Source organism: Lipophrys pholis (assembly GCF_963383615.2).
Source record: "Lipophrys pholis genome assembly, chromosome: 21".
Taxonomy (NCBI): Eukaryota; Metazoa; Chordata; class Actinopteri; order Blenniiformes; family Blenniidae; genus Lipophrys; species Lipophrys pholis.
In genome coordinates this window covers 15054674-15072483 of record NC_137649.1, presented here as the reverse complement: position 1 = coordinate 15072483, position 17810 = coordinate 15054674, and the positions used below count along the sequence as shown (strand labels likewise).

At 42.7% G+C, this 17810-nt stretch overlaps 1 protein-coding gene across 1 annotated transcript in view; it reads right to left on the bottom strand.

Moving 5' to 3' along the window:
* Window positions 1-12735: 12735 nt before the first annotated feature.
* The window catches only part of foxo3b (forkhead box O3b), a 41115-nt gene continuing 36040 nt past the window's right edge, over window positions 12736-17810 (bottom strand). Inside the window, exons 3-4 of the mRNA XM_080490698.1 lie at window positions 15555-17019; window positions 12736-14328 (exon numbers count right to left, since the gene is read on the bottom strand). Of these exons, the coding sequence (XP_080346824.1) occupies window positions 15574-17019 (1446 nt within the window). The 3' untranslated portion in view covers window positions 12736-14328; window positions 15555-15573. The remainder of the gene's footprint in view (window positions 14329-15554; window positions 17020-17810) is intronic.

Here is a 17810-nt window from a genome sequence, read left to right as displayed (position 1 = left end):
CGGCATTTAAAAAAAACAAAACACTAAAACTAAACATCCAGTAAACGTGGTCAACAAATTCTAAAATAGAAAGGCTGAATCCACATACAAGCATATGAGCAGCTCAATCTATTCTACATTATACCGCAGGAGGGTTTTATGGACCTCCCTTGTAACCTTCAATATATTAACTGCCACACACACTCTGCATCAGTAAGATCTCCTTATCCTTCTGTCAATCCCCTTCCCCCAGATCCAACGCTCCACTCGACGCCTCATCCAGTCCCCCGTCTCTCCCGGGGTATATCTTCCAGTTAATGTCCGGGCCATCATGGCCTGGCTCTCTCTTAGCATTACAATGATATAGAGGTATAGATTCTTTTCTCTCTCCCCATCCGCGTCTATTTATGAATCCATCGCCGCCCCTCGATAAACGGCGATGGCCGTTTCTGTCTTAACTTTTTCAGATCTTGCATGCACATGTGCACAAAAAAGCAATCCTGGCCTTAGACATTTAATCTGTCTACTGCGTTTTAAGATACTTGAAATGATTGAATGCCTCAGCTGTGTTCATAAAAAAGAAGAAGAAAAACACCCACACATAAACAACAAAGCATTGAGGTGGTTTTGATCATTATACGTGCGTGTGCTCACATATTTTACTCTCGTGCAAAAGTGGTTTTCTGCAGGACAACGTGAAAGGCCATGTGCTTTACTGTACACGGATTCGCAGATGCACACATGCACAGACAAACATAAACACCCAGATGTACATGTCACAGCCTGCTCATGGACTCATAAACACATATGTCACACAGATGAGACAGCGAGGCCTTTCAAACGAGGCTGGGAAACCATTACTGTCACACAAGCATAAACACAAAAGCACGGGGAGGACATAAACACTTCTGCGGGCTGTCGGACATATGATGTGGCCAGAGCCACAAAGGGAGAAGAAGATGGATGTGAAAAAAATGTAAATTGAGGTGATTTCAGATCCGTTCTTAAAGCGTCTTATTCACTTTGCTGTGTTGGGAGAATCTGCTTTGAAACCATTGTTAATATAGCTGATTTCTAATATTGTCTAATTTCTCTTCTTAATAACCAGGAATCCCCCATGTTTCATGTGTAGCGCTGACTTCATCTCTCTATAGGCTGTTCTTTACGATAGATTACCTCTTCTTTATCCGACGAGCCGTCAACACCATTACTTAACATTTGGAGAAAATGAGATGGACCGATGGAGGGAGGGAAAGATGGAGGAATGGAGTAATGAAGCTTTGTGTACGCTCTCCCTGGTGGCTTTAATGGTGAGCACTGGCCGTAACTCACTCCAACGCACATGCACACACGGGCGAGCACAAATGCGAGCACACCCATACACGGCTGTGCACATGCACACAAAGCAATACTTTTGTCTGTCTCTTTGTGTCTTTGTGTGTGTCCTCGCCTCCATTTGGGCCGGTGCAGAGAAGATATATGGGTGTGTGAAACAGAATGACCTTGACACGCCGGGCATTTGTGGAGGATGGGGGTTGGTGAGGGAGCACGCTGTGGTGAGTGTGCACCAACACACCCACATATTAATCATCATAATGGTACAGCAATGAGTCAAGATGAAAGTTGGTTTGAAACACTAATATTTTGTAAATGAGGGTTGTTTTCCATTTGAGGCCAAAGAAAATATAACTTTTTACTGTTTGCTCGATGCACATCAAATATAAAGCACACAACATGCTATTAGCAGCACATTAATGTATCCCTTTTACTTATTAATTCTGGCAATCTCAATTTGTGTAATGAGACTCTTCACAAACGTTTTTCAAGCTTCCCAGCTTTGTAAATGCATCATGGTGACCATAAAGTTGATTTCTTATGAATCACACCTAAAAATGATTTGAATATTCCTTCACACAGTCCTATTTCTTCCACAAAAACTGAAAGATTCCTTCTAGTTTGTCAGCTAGGAATCCTGAATTGCCAGCCAGGCATTTATTTTATCACATAGGTTTTCATCTATCAGTGCTTATCATATTCGTGCCCAACCAAATAGAGCCGCGTGAGACTCCAGTTGATCCTAAATGTCTCTGCCAGACTACTCACAAATTAACATATTAAGAGAAAACATCACACCAATTTCAGCTTTATGACGCTCTCCCTTTGCATTTAGAATCTGTAATGAGTTTTTTATTAGCACATTTAGTATGAAGATGAGCTGGTTTCTCAACACATTGCTGCATTTTTTTTTTTTATTCCCTTATGAGCCCAAATGTAACCTGAGGTCCTCAGCAGAATGTCCCCAGTTGTATTTCCTCCATCATAAAACCCATTACCACGAGGTCTTTGCTTTTAGGGCCCCCTCACTCTTCGCAGACTTTCTGGGGGAGAGCAAACAAAGCTCATCTTTTTTTTCCCCAAGTTCTCCTAAACAAACTTTTAAAATGTACGATGTCTCTGGAATTGTTCTTTTCACTGTATTATTATTATTATTATTATTGGTATTATTATTGGTATTATTATTAATCATTTATTGTGTCATAAGTCTGAATCTGTGACCAGCATATTGGGATTTAGTCATATGTTTCGCCTTTTATATGAGAAATGGCAATAAAAGGAGGAATTGATTCTTGCACTTTAGAGAACGGATAAAGAAAAATAAATCTAGAATAAACACGCCAATGTGATCACACACTTTGACTCACATGGTCGACGTGGGTTAGTTGTTAATCAAGGGTAATGAACCCGCTCTGTGAGATAACACATTTCCATGTAGGTCAGTGATGGGTGATGCAAGACAGACACACACACACACACACACACACACACACACACACACACACACACACACACACACACACACACACACACACACACACACACACACACACACACACACACACACACACACACACACACACTGCATGTTTCTCATTATCTCCATGAGGCTGAAGTCGTGTCGTTTCTTGAAGGGACGTCTCGTGAGGATTCGATCACCAGCATTAAAAGGCAGCGTGGTTGAATACAGTGTGGTGTATGGTGCCCTATGACCCATTGCACACGGGTATAGTGCCGTCATATGAAGCCACACGCTGGAGGAGGTAATGCTCTCGACCCAGGGGGAGCTGGGGGAAGGGAACATGATGGGGGTTAGTGGGTTTATGCAGCAACAGGATTGAGCGCAAGCCGAGCATGATGCCCGTCCGCGTGGGGAACTAAAACAGCCGAGGTGCGTGTATGTGTGCATGTCTGTGTGAGTGAGGAGGAGATGAACTCTATAGCTACTGGCCTGATATGAATGGGGGGGGGGGGTTGTTGATGCCTGGACTGGCAGCTTTTTTCTTTCCTGCTTGATTATTCCACCTCATCTCCCTCGCTGCAACCAGCACAGCATCACCTTTCTCTGCCTTCATGTGGGGGCATTAGTGAAGAAAAGTGAGGTCCACAGAGGACACTCAGGAGAAGAAAATGGAGAGAAATATATAGAAATAGATGAGATCAAATGGGGTGAGAGTGAGGAGCAAAAAAAGAGAAGCAGCAGCTGAGGGAAAGATGCAGGAAAAGCAGATTTGAAGATCTCAGGTCGTATGCCTGCTGTCATTTTGCACCGCTTGATCTTCATTAATAAATAAACTGATACAATCAAGTAAAAGTGAAACTTAATCACATAAATCTCATATTTGATCTTTTTCTCCCCTCACAAGTAAAAAGCAAATCAATGTGACAAATGAAAATCATCAATCAACACAATGATTTCCCCCTCTCTAACAGTTCACTCCTGCACTGCTGGTACGTGAGGTTATCCAGTTCAGTCCCATCAATGGCATCGATGGGAGCAACAAAATTATTTGAAATCCATGTTGTTGCGTCACCAAGCCGGACAACAAGAAGTGGAGTGACCATCCATCTTCCTTTATAGTTATCTCGTTACCCAACCACATCCTCGTGACAATTTAATTCACACCTTTTCTCAAAGTCTGTGGAGTGAAAAAAAGTGTGACAGGCTCCTTCCCTGCAACGTGTTGTTCTCCCCTGCACGTCTTGCATCGTGAGCGTGAGGTGAAAAGCGACAGGCTTAATAATGGAGTGATCAAACAGATCAGGAAAGTCTTTTAAAAACATTTGAGTTGTATTTTGCAATGATATGTTTGATGTTAAGCTTCAAACAAGATATTTGGTCAGCTCTTTCACTGAAAACATGATTCAAGACTCAATTTGGAGAGTGACTTCTGTCCATCAACGACTGTTACATGAAAATAAAATGCTTTTCAATGTCTCTTTAAATATTTGGTTTTGGCTTTAGTACCCTGCAATTCTGAATGGGATAATGTGGAATAGATAGACGGCTGGGAGAATAGTTTCCTGCTCTATCAATTATTATGAAATGTGTCACGAACTGAAATGGACTGGCTGAAGAAGTTGAGGAGGTGGAGGTGCAGAGCTAAGGGCGGTCAGAGGGATACTATTTCACTATGCTATGAAATAGGGGAAAAGGAGAGACAAGGTCTCAGACTTGAATAAAATCTGCTAAAGAACCCAAACAATTCTTAACTTAATCCACCTTCTGCACTTCAAAACCTTGATATAAGTTATGATTATCTCATTCTCTGGACATGTGATGCAGAATTAGTATATTCATATTCTGAATTAGTATTCTCATAGTCAATACCGGTATGAGGGAAACCACTAAAAAGCTGTGTGTATTGTAGTGAACCACAAACCAACTCAAACATCAGACACCACAGACCCCAGACACGACACAGACCTCTAAAAATACTTTGTAAAAGGGGTGGATTTACCTTAAATCATCAAAGACCAGTTCAAATCTGAGAGAAGATGGTGGAGAGCCAAGATAAGGAGGGTGTACTCTCAGCTCAAGGTGTTGCTGCGGTCCTAGTGAAAGTCTCTCATGACGTAATGTGGTATAAGTATTTGTTTTCCTCAGTGTAATTGTATGGCTGTGATGAAGAAGAACAAAAGCAGGATCCAAAGTCACTCGTCCATTCGTAACCCTGTGACGACAGCACCTCCAGTGCTGTGAACATTGTGGTGTTAGAATATGTTAGTTTTAACACCCTGCCACCTCTTTCCCTTGCTAACCTAATCCTCTCCCATCACTTCCTCTGCTCTCTCTATTTCTGTCATCTTATTACACGTCACCTCGCCCCATCCCTTTATCCATGTTGCTGTGCGGCGCATCCTCTCAGCCTTGTACTTGTGATGTGCCCGTGTGGATGCATGCACAGGAAAATGGAGGGAAGGAATTAAAAGGCCTGCGGTTATTTGTGCGTATCATTTCGAGAGCGGTGTGTGTGCCAGACAATGATGGTGACGGTTTGTGTCTGTTGTTGTTCTTGTGTGTGTTAATCTGTAATTACAAAAAAGGGCTGCGCGGTGTGAAGAGATGCGTCGTCCCACCACAGGCTGTGAGTCTGAGCTGTAATCTGCCTCGCTGACGCCGATCGCAGCCTGTGAATGGAGGTGCTGCGGGACAATGCTCAACCGCTCTGTGCCAGTTTGCCATTACAGAGATGACATCATTCCTCTGCAGCACTTAGCATGCGCGTGCACACACACACACACACACACACACACACACACACACACACACACACACACACACACACACACAATGAAGTCTCGTTTACGATTGCTCAGTTCTCAGGTCTCCCCCTCATCATGGACCTGTCCTCAAGCGGCCAGAAGCTTACTGTGTGTGTGTGTGTGTGTGTGTGTGTGTGTGTGTGTGTGTGTGTGTGTGTGTGTGTGTGTGTGTGTGTGTGTGTGTGTGTGTGTGTGTGTGTGTGTGTGTGTGTGTGTGTGTGTGTGTGTGTGTGTGTGTGTGTGTGTGTGTGTGTGTGTGTGTGTGTGTGTGTGTGTTCAGATGAGGTATAGAGATCAGGCGAGAGGCGAGCTGTTGAGATTAAAAGTGGCCCTGCCACATCCATCAATGGAGCCGTGTCAGTATTGTGGGGGCAAGAAACCCACTAATGGCGGCATCTCAACTGATCCTTCACGTCTCCACCTTGTGTACACTCCTAACCCCACACCACATGATGACTCACTTCTCATTAGCCATTAGTCAGTGCGTGTGTGCGTGGCATCATGTTTCTCCACAGAATAGATGAATAGATAGATAAATAGATGGTGTACAGTGGAAAATTACAACAGCACAGGGGCGTGTGATGGCTCTGCATGAGTACACCGATACTGTATGTCATCCATCTGTGTTCAGCTTGTTTTATCTACGTGTCGCCCAGCCTGTCATTATGAATAATAGCGTAGGAAGCTCAAAACCACAGTGGCCTCCTCAGCCTTCAGTCTGGCCCGGCAGTTGTCTCTGTTTTGCTGGTTTAAACCGCAAAAAGTTGATAAAGCTTGATCCGGTGGATGTGCTGTCTGACCACCTCAACCAAAGAGTCTGGTCGTACCTGTTCATACCTGAGGCTAAACCTAAATGTTCAGAAACTGTCCATCAGTTCGTGAACTGGGTGAGATGACGAATAAGTCACAAGATCTGAAAGATATCAGACGGTATAGTTTTTAAATATGTCCACGCATGGTCGCTGTTTGCGTATTAACTACTTCTTGATCACTTACATTATTATTATTATAATAATCACATTATTATTTTTTGTCATTGCTGCTATTGCTGAAGATTTGTACACAAGTAGAACAACTGTTATATTGCTTAAATTATTCTCAATTACAAATACTTAGCATTAAAGTATACTTTGTCAATGAGAGATGTTTATAAAGACAGATATAAGGGAATATATGGATGAAGTTATTCATTACATAATACAGATCAGAAGGTTTGAATATTGGATAAAAATCTGGGCTTGTGTTTTTCTTAAATTAGTGAAGTTCAATACATGGTAGTTAAGTGTGAGTAAAATGACACTCTAGAAAAAAAATCCTAAGTAAAGTAATGCTAAAATGTATTTATTATTGTGTATATATATATATATATATATATATATATATATATTAACATTTTGTAATTTGTTAATTTGTGAGCATATCACATATGATCAGACACAGTGAAGCAAACTACCAACAATCTCAATCAAACCTGAACTCAGACCCAGAATTCATCACTCCTTGATATTTTGTTCATTAAATTCAGAAACAAAGGAACTATCAACAATTTATTGCAACTCTGATGTATATTTTTTTCCTGTGTTTTGGTAAACGCCTCGTAGCGGGGGACTTTTATCGGTCTGTGCAACACGACTGCAAAAAAGGAACAAAAACATGTGTGGAATATCTCAAAGTGCATTTTCGGTTAACATAATGTGAAGCGATGGTGCGGAGAAGGAGGAGGAGAGCTGATGAGCAGAACAAACAGCATGGAGAAACACTAGTCCAGGTCGTCGGGCTCAGTAATCATTGAAATGGTGGATGGCGATTAAAAGTAACTGCAATGCATTAATTCACATTATGTTCTCACCACGTGCCGCTTGTTCCGCAGTCAAGGCTGTGAAAACAAACCTCTCATGTGAACTGACAAAATAATTGAAAATATTGAACCGATCATCTCTGCCACTGCGCTTTCATATTTTTCCTTGTCAGGTGACTGTCCTCTAATGTGGTCATGTAGCGTTCTCAGTGGCTGAAGCCATGACTCACTGTCTGGGCTTTGTCAACACTGACATCATCAACCTTATATAATCCCCTACCTGCAGAGCCAGATTCAGGAGACTGTAAAGCCAAAACCACGTGTCTGAATCACCGCCCACATCTCAGATTTGTTCTGTGGCACCTAAGGATCTACGTTTGGTGCTATCGATTGTTTGCTTTGTTTTGTTTTTTTTATTGGTTACAAAACAAAGGGTGATGAATCAGAGCTTCTTCGGCATAATTAAGGAGAAACCTGTTCTTTCTATGCAGTGTTACACTGCCACAGTTACTACCTAGACTAAAAATAATACAAGCTTGAACGATACATTCTTCTTGAATATGATTCTAATAAAGAGAAACATTAAAAAATTGAAAAGAAAATTGAAAAAAATTTATTCAATTGCAATGAATAAAGTTTAAATTACAGTTGAGCAATTGAGACAATTACACTGCAAAGACAACAAATTCTGTATAATCAACACCTCACATTGTCAATTATGTGATTTTGATGAAGCTCTCCACCCTTTTACCGCAAACACACTTTGCTCTGACTCATCAAACGGCCTCAGCAGCACTCCGGTGACACACTGCATGGAAACTCTCCAGGAACAGACCACTCCCTCTCAGGTAGAGTTACATCCCAATCTGACACGAGACAGTAATTTAACCACACATTTGTCTGAAAGCACAACCTGCACGCAAACACAACAGCAGTCGTCGCCTAACGCACATTCAGCAAGTCGCGTCAAAACCAGTATCGGGTCCTGTCGGGTGAACGGATGAGGTGGACAGTGGAATTGTGGGAAAAGCCGGAGGCGACTCAAAAGCCTGAACTTTAGGAGGTGGCGAGGATTAAGATGGTGGTGAAGATTACTTAAGTTAATGATTTACTGAATACACAGACAGTTACTATGCTGATTTATCTATTGGATTCACTTTTCACATTCACATCCCGAACTGGAATAAGCGGGAAAGAACATGGATGGATGGATGGAAACAAAACAAGATATGAAAAAGTAGAAAATTTATTAAAATAAATACAATTTTTGAATTGATGTAAAGCTTTGGTGAAGAAGGCTGCGATAATGGTTTCACACAGTCGACTCAAGTGTTATTTGAGTAATGATATAAAACTTGGGTTTCACGAAATGTCTTCATCTTAGAACCTTGTCCACATAATTTGACCTGCCTCTTCTACTTTCACACCAACCATCTCCATGTCCTCCCTCACATTAATTACAGGCTACATTAATTTCTTCCACATCTTATGTCCATCAAATAACATCCAACACACCCTCATCCCTCATCGGAACATCGAAACCTGTCCTCTCTATCACTCAACTGCTGAACCTCAACGTTCCCTCTCATCTCTTCATTTGTAATCAGACCTGAAGTATATATCTATATATATATAGATATATATATTTTTTTTTTTTTTTCTTCAAAATGAATAATGGTAGTGATTTGATGAAAATGAAGTTTTATGGGGGCAAACAAAAGAAGTTTTAGTTCTGGTTTGGCGTGACTTATCAAGACAAATGACATGAATGTAATGAATCTAACTTACAAAATGCAAACGAAAGTGAAACGTCGAGCGTTAAACTTAATTTTCTGTCATGAAAGAGCTAAAAGGAAAAGTCTTGTGTCCTTAAGGCAGGTCAAGGGTGAGGCGTGTAATTTGTCTTGCAAAAAAAAAAAAAAAAAAAAAAAAAGCAGAATCTGGATGTGGCTCTTTTGTGCTAAAATAAGCAGAGGAAGAAAACAGGAAAAGAGACGAGTTCATATGAGTTTCCAGCCATCCAGTAACCTCGCTGACCTCTCTTGGACTGGTGCGACTGCAGAAGGGCCAGACATGGAGGCTGTCAGGTGACCAGCTGGCTGGGAAATGCGATTGAAATGTGGCTTTGGTATTCCTGGTTGTGGTGAGCGTGTTCTCCCAGTCATGAGCTATGTTCAGCTACCCTCAGCTTAGGCCCTTGTTATCCGTCATGAAATCTCCCCCCTGCATCAAAGAGCTTGTGACGATATGGAGTTAACTGTCTGTCTGTTTGAGGTTGTTTTCTACTTCTTATTACAAACGATAAAGCCACAGTGGTTGACCTAAAGTAGCTGATGCATATCCTGGGTTTGGTAACAATGACAAGCAGTGGAGTAATGATTGTCCTATCCTGTATGACAGCATAGCTCAAGTGAACAAATCGGTTTCATGCTGACAAAGGGTGTAATTAAAAGGTCATACGTCCGTCAGGTGTTGTGGATTTAGGTCTCAGGTGGGCGTGTTCGAATTGAACCGAGGCAAAGTGCTTTGTTTTGCTTCTTGTTTAATTTCCAGAGATATTCTCAGTCTGCAGCATGTCTGCTTGCAGGAATACTGACCTACCCTTGTGTGTTTCCGTGTTACGTTTAAAGGCTTTTCTGATATTGTCCAGAAGTAAATCAATCCTTTATTCATTCATTGTCATATTTTCTGTTTCTGTCTTTCTGTTTTTTTCTCTCTCTTTTTCTTTGAGAAGATTTATGTGTGAATAGATCGACGTTGTGGACTCATGGTAGGAAAAAAAAAATCCAGGTAAACTAAACTTATGAACTCAACTGCAAATTTAAATCCCCCATTTCATCTGAAACGATATTTCTATGATAGCAGACCTGATCTCTGACGGTAGTGAAATCCGGCCGGTTGGCTGAAGAAAAAGTGAGGAAGAGGATAAGATTATCAGCCGAGCATGTGATTTGTGTCCATATCTATTGTGGAGGCCCGGGGGAGACGTTGCACCTCCTCCTCCCTCATTCATGTTTCGCAACAAGTGAGGAAAACTCACCCAGTACAGTGTCGAGTATCGGGAGCATTGCTGTACGTCTGCTCTTGTTTAAAGCCGCCTTACACAAAATAAACATTGTGCAAGAGAACTTCCAGGAACTGGAGTACAACGTGGAGTTGTTTTGCTGTTTGGATCCCCCCAGACTGACACGAGGGAGAGATTTATGTCCCTCCCCCCCCGCCCCCAACACACACACACACACACACACACACACACACACACACACACACACACACACACACACACACACACACACACACACACACACACACACACACACACACACACACACACACACACACGTTACCACAACTTTAAGGAACATTGCTCTGACTTACATCCATTTCTTAGAAATTCAATTTAGCAGGTTGCATCATGGGGTCGAGGATTTTATTTCTACAGGACAGCTGTATTCCCACAATGTGACGGTTTGTTCAAATATGACCCCATAATGTCTGCCATGCCTGTTAGACACACACACACACACACACACACACACACACACACACACACACACACACACACACACACACACACACACACACACACACACACACTTGTGAATTAACAGCACATGTTGTGCGTTAACCTTTTTCGTGCTGGCTGAAAATTCCACTCACGGTAATACGAGCCGTTAACTGGAAATCTGCACTTCCACAGCTGCTGTGACATATATGGACTGTTAACGCGCAAGAAAATAAGCCAAGACAAAGTTAGGGTATGAGTGTGGAGCCTCACCAAGCTTTATTTACATGCGCACCATTTCTTATACAAACTAGATTACAATTCAAAATGGAATACACAGGAAAAATACCCACTAACATCAAGTTGAGAAGAAGCAAGATTAATAAAGGGTGAAGTTCAAAGGGAGGAGATTGAAGGGAACATTTGGAGGGGAGCTGGGCTGGGCTTCTTAATAAGGATGGAAGGATCCAAGAGAAAATAATAAAATGTCAAAGAGGTGATTAAGGTATCTAGTGGTATCTATCTCAAGCACGTTTGTGCTGCAGGTGTGTTGGACAAGAGGAGACCCTCTGTGCTGGGATGAAGCACGGAGTGGTCGTGTTGGAAGGTGGAAGAGCCAAACACATTTTACACTGAAAGTACAAAATGTAGAAAAAAACCCAAAAACTAAAAACATCTCTCTGCGATTGAGCTTTGCAGTTATTCAAGGATCAATAATCCCTCTATAAACAGAAAGGATCACAGGTTCCCTGGAGTCACCTTGTTAGTTTTTTAGTACGGTCAGTGTAGAAGAAACACACGCCCAACAGTTCAGGCGATGGCTCAGGATTCCCCCCGTCAAAAACACGGTGACGGTGTTCTTGGTTTCTTAGATGTAACAAGGAAAGTCCAGCTCACTGTCGGGTGATACCTCACCCTGTTAAGATTTACAACCAGCACCTCACCGAGAGCACCGAGAGGGAAGTGAAGGAGGCTTTTCCCGTGTCTGCACTGACGTACACACACTTGGATTAATAAACCCTATAATAAAAGAGGGCGGTCCTCTGTATGATTGTAAAAAATCACGTGAGTGCAAAAAGAAGAAAAAAAAACAAACAAACAACTGGTATCATCTCTGTATTACAATATCTGTCGAGGGACGGCACCACTGGAAAAAGGTTTGGAGGGGGTTCAGCTAGTTCATGCACTAAACCTCTGAGAGCACAGTCAACCATGCACACCCACTCCTCTGCCTTGGCCTCGAAGTGATAAACACAAAATCTGTACACTATGATACACAGCCAGGAATACACTTCATGTCACTACCCCTGAAACAGAGAAGGGGTACCAAGGTCTCTAGATGCTACAACAATAGTGCTTTGCCAACATTTAAAAACAAAAAAAAATCTGGTTTGACAATTAAAATTCGCTGGTAACAGTGTTCCCTCTCCTACCACACGCTGTTCAATGCTTCTTCAACTTCAGAGGTATCATTAAAATCCAAAGGGTCAAGTACTACATGAGTATATAAGGACATACAGGGAGTATATGTGCATTTCACGCCATTCATAATGCATAAATACATACATGCATACAGTCAGCTGTGCTGTATGCAGCGTGAGGGATTACACGTTCTCATGACGCTAATTCAACTGAAATGAACTCCGTATATAAACACTAAGGTACACGATGACGTGTACTCGAGTCGATACAGGAAATCACCCACAGGAGCACCAGGCATGTCCATGAGGGGATATGAAGAAAAAAAAAAAAAAAAAAAAGCTTCGACAGCAAAACAAAAACTGTGTGAAGTAATAATCCTGACGTTCGTCTTCCATTCTCCTCTTTATCTCCACGGCCAGAGTTTCACAGGTTACAAGTTCACAAACACAAAACATTACATTGTCTTTTTTTTTTTTTTTTCATTTAGAAAAAAAATTAACAAATGTTAAAATACCATTTGAATGTGACTTGATGTTTACTCAACGGGAATCCTCTCTTTCTCCCCCCTGAGTGATTCTGTATATGCATAACAAGCCCCACAAGCTCATGACAAGAAAGCAGCAGAGCATAACAAAAATCCCTGCTTTTATGTATTTTCTTTCTTATTTGTGTATGTAATATATGTAAGTGTGCTGTGATTTGGCTGCCAGCATATCCTACTGTTTCAAGTAATTTGGCAAAAATACAGAGATAGCTTATTTTTGTTTTGTTTAGTTTTTTTTGTTTTTTTTTTACTCAAGAAACGAATGGCTTCTCGAGCAATGAGCCTTTAAACTCTGCTCCCCGGTCCACCTTCAACCCCGCCGTGACTGCAAGTGGCTGCAGCGCCGGGCTTCTGCAGGTCGCGGGTTAAAACAGGAAAACAAAAGAATTAAAAGTGACACACAAACTGCACGGCTTGCTCTGGAGACAGGGTTCAACACTGTTATAAAGCACCTGTTATGGTGTGGAAATGTTCACAACCCTGGGACACAGGTATTTTGGCTACATCGTATGCTGTGATAAACAACCTCTAAGAAAACTACATCTGTCCTCCTTCCTCCGACCGCACTGTACAAAGCTCATGTTGAGATTTTCTATTTTCTTTTTTCTTTTTGACAGTTTGATATACACAGGAATAACACATGTTCATCAGTGAGCTGTAATAAAACCCTCATTATGCGACAAGTTCATTTGAATTCAAGCATTTCATGTGAACACGACAACGAAAAATTGAAGGATCTCTGAACTTTTTGTAACCTGTGAGGAAGGGTCGGTTCATCTGTGTGAGTGTTTGCATGTACGGTGTATGCGGTCCCTCCAGTGAGGAAATCCACTCTCTTTGCCATCTCTTCGCTTCACCAATACACTGATTGGTAATGTACAAACATGAATGATCCGGAAACGATTATGATAAAACAGAACGTCCATCAAACCAAACATTTAAAATCACCACGAACAGCGGGACGAACGTAACATATTCGAGGGAACCACTGGAGATTAGATTTACACGACATCACTTCTTGACTTTCTTTTGTTTTGTTTTCCTTTTTACACGTTTGTCTATCTTCCTTAAGCCGTCAGCGGGAACGACTGCACCGGGTGTTGCTTCCGTCTCTGTTGATATTCAGTCCTTGTATTCCACCTGAAACCCCCTGTGATGAGCAGAGTGTCTTTGATATCAACGGACTGGATGTCAAAGGAAAGAAATTGCATAATTGTAAGATTTGTGAGTTTGTTGTGATTGTTTGACATAGCTTTCTTTGTGTGGCGCTGTTGTTTCATGGGAGGTTTTGAGGGCTGATGTGCTGCATCTCTGCAGTCTGTCAGATTGTTCATGGTTCACCAGTGTGGGAGCGAGGGTAAAGCTCTTGAGAGGAAGTCTTCTGTAAACACAGGGGTTTATTTTACATTGTGCTGATGGCAGGTTTGGCAAAAAAGGATGTTGTGTGTCGGATCTTCTCTTGCACCACACAGTTCAGACCTGCAGAGAGAAAAGAAAAGGCACAAAGGGATTAAGCTTGAGTATTCATGTTGATGTTTTGGGCATAAAACTCCTCTGTAATGTTAAATTCTACAACGATGCTTACACCAGCCAGAACAGGTCAGCAATGGTCTTTTATTACCAATTCACACTGACATCATTTTTCTGCACATTTACCTTTACAAAGTGACAACAGACCAAGAACTTTGCAAACGATGCCAATAGCTTTGTAATCTTTCAAAAGATATTCTCTGTATGCCTTTAAAGTGGTTAAAGTTTTTTTCCCTTTGCATAATGAACAGACTTGCCAAATGAATATGGCTCATGGGAAAAGACAGGAATTACTTATTTTTTTTCATTAAAACAAATAGCAATTGCAGTTACCAACTGAAGAAGAGGAATTCGTTTTCTAGGTCAATGTTAGTTTGAGAAGAAAACAAACAACGCACATTCGAAGTGGTTCCATGACTGAATGTAATTTATAATTTATCTCTGGGATGTCTTATTTTTTTTTCCTGAAAGCAGCAACGACCCAGGCTGTTGTTTACCGTTAGATCTGTGACTCTGTATTATTAACCAATTGTGTCACATTTTGAACATTTAGATGTTGTATTTTCACATATGTAGGAGCTCGAATTGTGGGGCTTTCCAACAACCAATCTGAACCGAACGTAGTATGACTGTGTGTGAATTATTATATTTGCAACTATCATAACAAACAAGAAGGAGACTGGATCAGGTTAAATGCAATGTCTGTAAAAGAGAGAACTAGAAACCACATGGCTGAAGGGAACTATGTAAGACTGATGACCAGGCGGATTAAGAACAGTGGCACTTTCCCGATTTTTGGCCCAGTTTAACACAAACAGAATCAACAGGAAAAAAAAAAATGTTTGGCAGACAACAGGACTCAGGTCCGGCCAGGGCAGGGTCACAGGGTCACAGGGTCAAACCCTCTTATAGTCCTGAGTTGTATCTGTAAGCAGGACGGTTTCCCACACTTACATTTTGACTGAAAATAGGTGTTAGGTGTTTCTTTGCATGAAATAATTTGATGAATGGAATTGAGGGAATGTCTGACAAAGGACAAACGCTTCCTTTGATAACTTGACTACATTTCTGAACCTTTGTATACGTCTACTTAAGAGAAGAATCCGCTTCAGCCAACTCTTCCAACACATTCAACTGATTTTCTCCACTACATAGTTACACCCCAAAATACACACCTGCTCTGCTGCGTCACCCTCAGCCGGGTATCCAGCTCTGAGAGGTCTGCTTGGTGTTCGTGAAGTTGCTGACTCCATTCAGGTTGGCCAGAGAGTCAAAGTTAAAGTCCAAGCCATCTGCGTCCATCAGCTCATTCCTGATGATGGAGTCCATGTCGCACTCCAGGCTGCCGTTGAACATGTCCAGGTCCAAGTCTGTGGGGAAACGGTCCTGACAGCCCCCATTGCTGCCGCTAACTGTTCCATTGAGGAAGATGGAGGTGTCGATCTGCATGGAGGAAGATCCATTTCCTCCCAGGGGCGAGAGCAGGAGCTGTTGCTTGGCATTAGCCAGGGTGTTAGCCTCGTTGGCTAGGTTTAGGCCTCCGTTTAACGACCTCAGGGAGCTCTGGTTGTGGTTGTTACTTTGCTGCAGCTCTCGCTGGTTGCCTTGAAGACCTCCAGAGCTCCCAAAGGTCATAACAGGATCATTACGGAGCATGATTCCACGGCGGGAGTTCTGGGAAATTACGGCGGCTGCGCTGGCTTGCGACATGAGCGGATCGGACTGGGTCATCATGACGTCACTGTGGTTGTGACTGTCAGAGTTGAGCAGGTCTTGGAGAGTCTGGCTGCCAAAACGTGACATGCTGATGCTGGAAAAGAACGTTTGCTTGTTCTCCTGGATGGTCTGCATGGGGGATGGACGTAAAGACGAGCCTGCTGGGTGAGGACTGAAGATGGAGTTGGTGTAGCCATTAGTCCCACCGTTCGAAGAAGCGTTGGGGGATGGGGAAGAATTCGAGGAAGGCGAGACAATGCCATTGGGTTTGGACACAAAACTGAACCCTGAGGAACCATCTGACGCAGTCTGGCTGGAGGTGGTTGGCACCAGGTTGATGTTGTCCAGCACATCCATCAGGTCATCTGTAATTCCATCATTCAGGTTCATTGTACCTGCAAGATCTGCCAGGCGAGGCAGTTCAGTCGGCACAGTCTTCCCATTAGTCGTTGCATTGCCCGGCGACAGCGCCCTGCCGGGGCTGGAGTAGAGCATCGGCGAGAGAGGAGGCTCATCATCATGCACCTCGTCCAACTCAGGGTTGGCCAGAATGGGGGAAAGGCGGCCGCTCACTGTGCTGGCATTAGAGTTAGTGCGCGAGCGGAAGTCTGTCCAGGCATCGAGCTCCTCGCTGCTGCGTGACGTTGGGCTTCCGGGCCACTTGGAGAGACCTGATGGGCTGTCTCCACCGCCCTCACCTGCTGCGGCAGCCGCGGCCTGCAGCGCCGCCTTCTTCTTGGCAGCGCGGCCACGGGCGGACTTGGTGTACTTGTTGCTGTTGTCCATGGAGACCGCCCTGCGTCGCGGCGCCTTGCCACCCTTTCCACCGTCTGGATTGATCATCCACCAAGAACTCTTTCCTGTTCCCTCGTTCTGGACACGGATGAATCGACTGTGGAGGGAAAGGTTGTGCCGGATAGAGTTCTGCAACACAAAAAAAAAAAAGCAAGAGAGAGATTGTAAATGAAGTGAATTACAAGGACCATGACAGTCATCAGTACTGATTTGATGTACTTGTGTTTTCTTTTTGCCAGTGAATACCTCCTATTAAGAACCACAACAGTGATCCACTGAACACCCTCTGGTACCGATTCTGTGGCAATGTAAACAGTTGCTCTTGGTGATTAGACATGTAAACAAAACAAAAAAGCTCATTGTTTATCCTCTAAATATAGACAGACTCATATTAACGTGGCGCGGCACTTAGCGCTGATGTCTGCATTGTTTCCACTGCAGCTTTTGTGTTGTGGGTATAAAAGAGAAAAAAGAGACACTGGTCCACAATCAAGCGACTCCTCAATAATGAATGACGCATACAAAGAGTCTCTCTGTGTCAGGTTGTGTGCGTTTGCATGCACGTGTGTGTGCGACTCTCGGCTGGTGTGTATTGATCAACTTTGAGCCGCTTCCTTGTTGAAGCCCAAAAGACTCATTGTGGGGGAACAGACACACATGGCAGCCTGGCTAATGATCAACAGCTTAATTCATGACACAGTGATGTATACACACATTGGAGACTGCAACACAGCAACACTACCCAATCATTCCTTGTCTAATTGCTTGCTTTGTGCTCGCTTTGTTTACTTTCATAACCGTCACAATGACATTTGCTTCTCCCTCAAATTTACAATATATTGGTGCAACTGTGTGTATGTTTGTCTCAGCGAGCGAGCGTTTGTTCCTACCTGAAACATCTTAAGAAATATTGAAGAAAA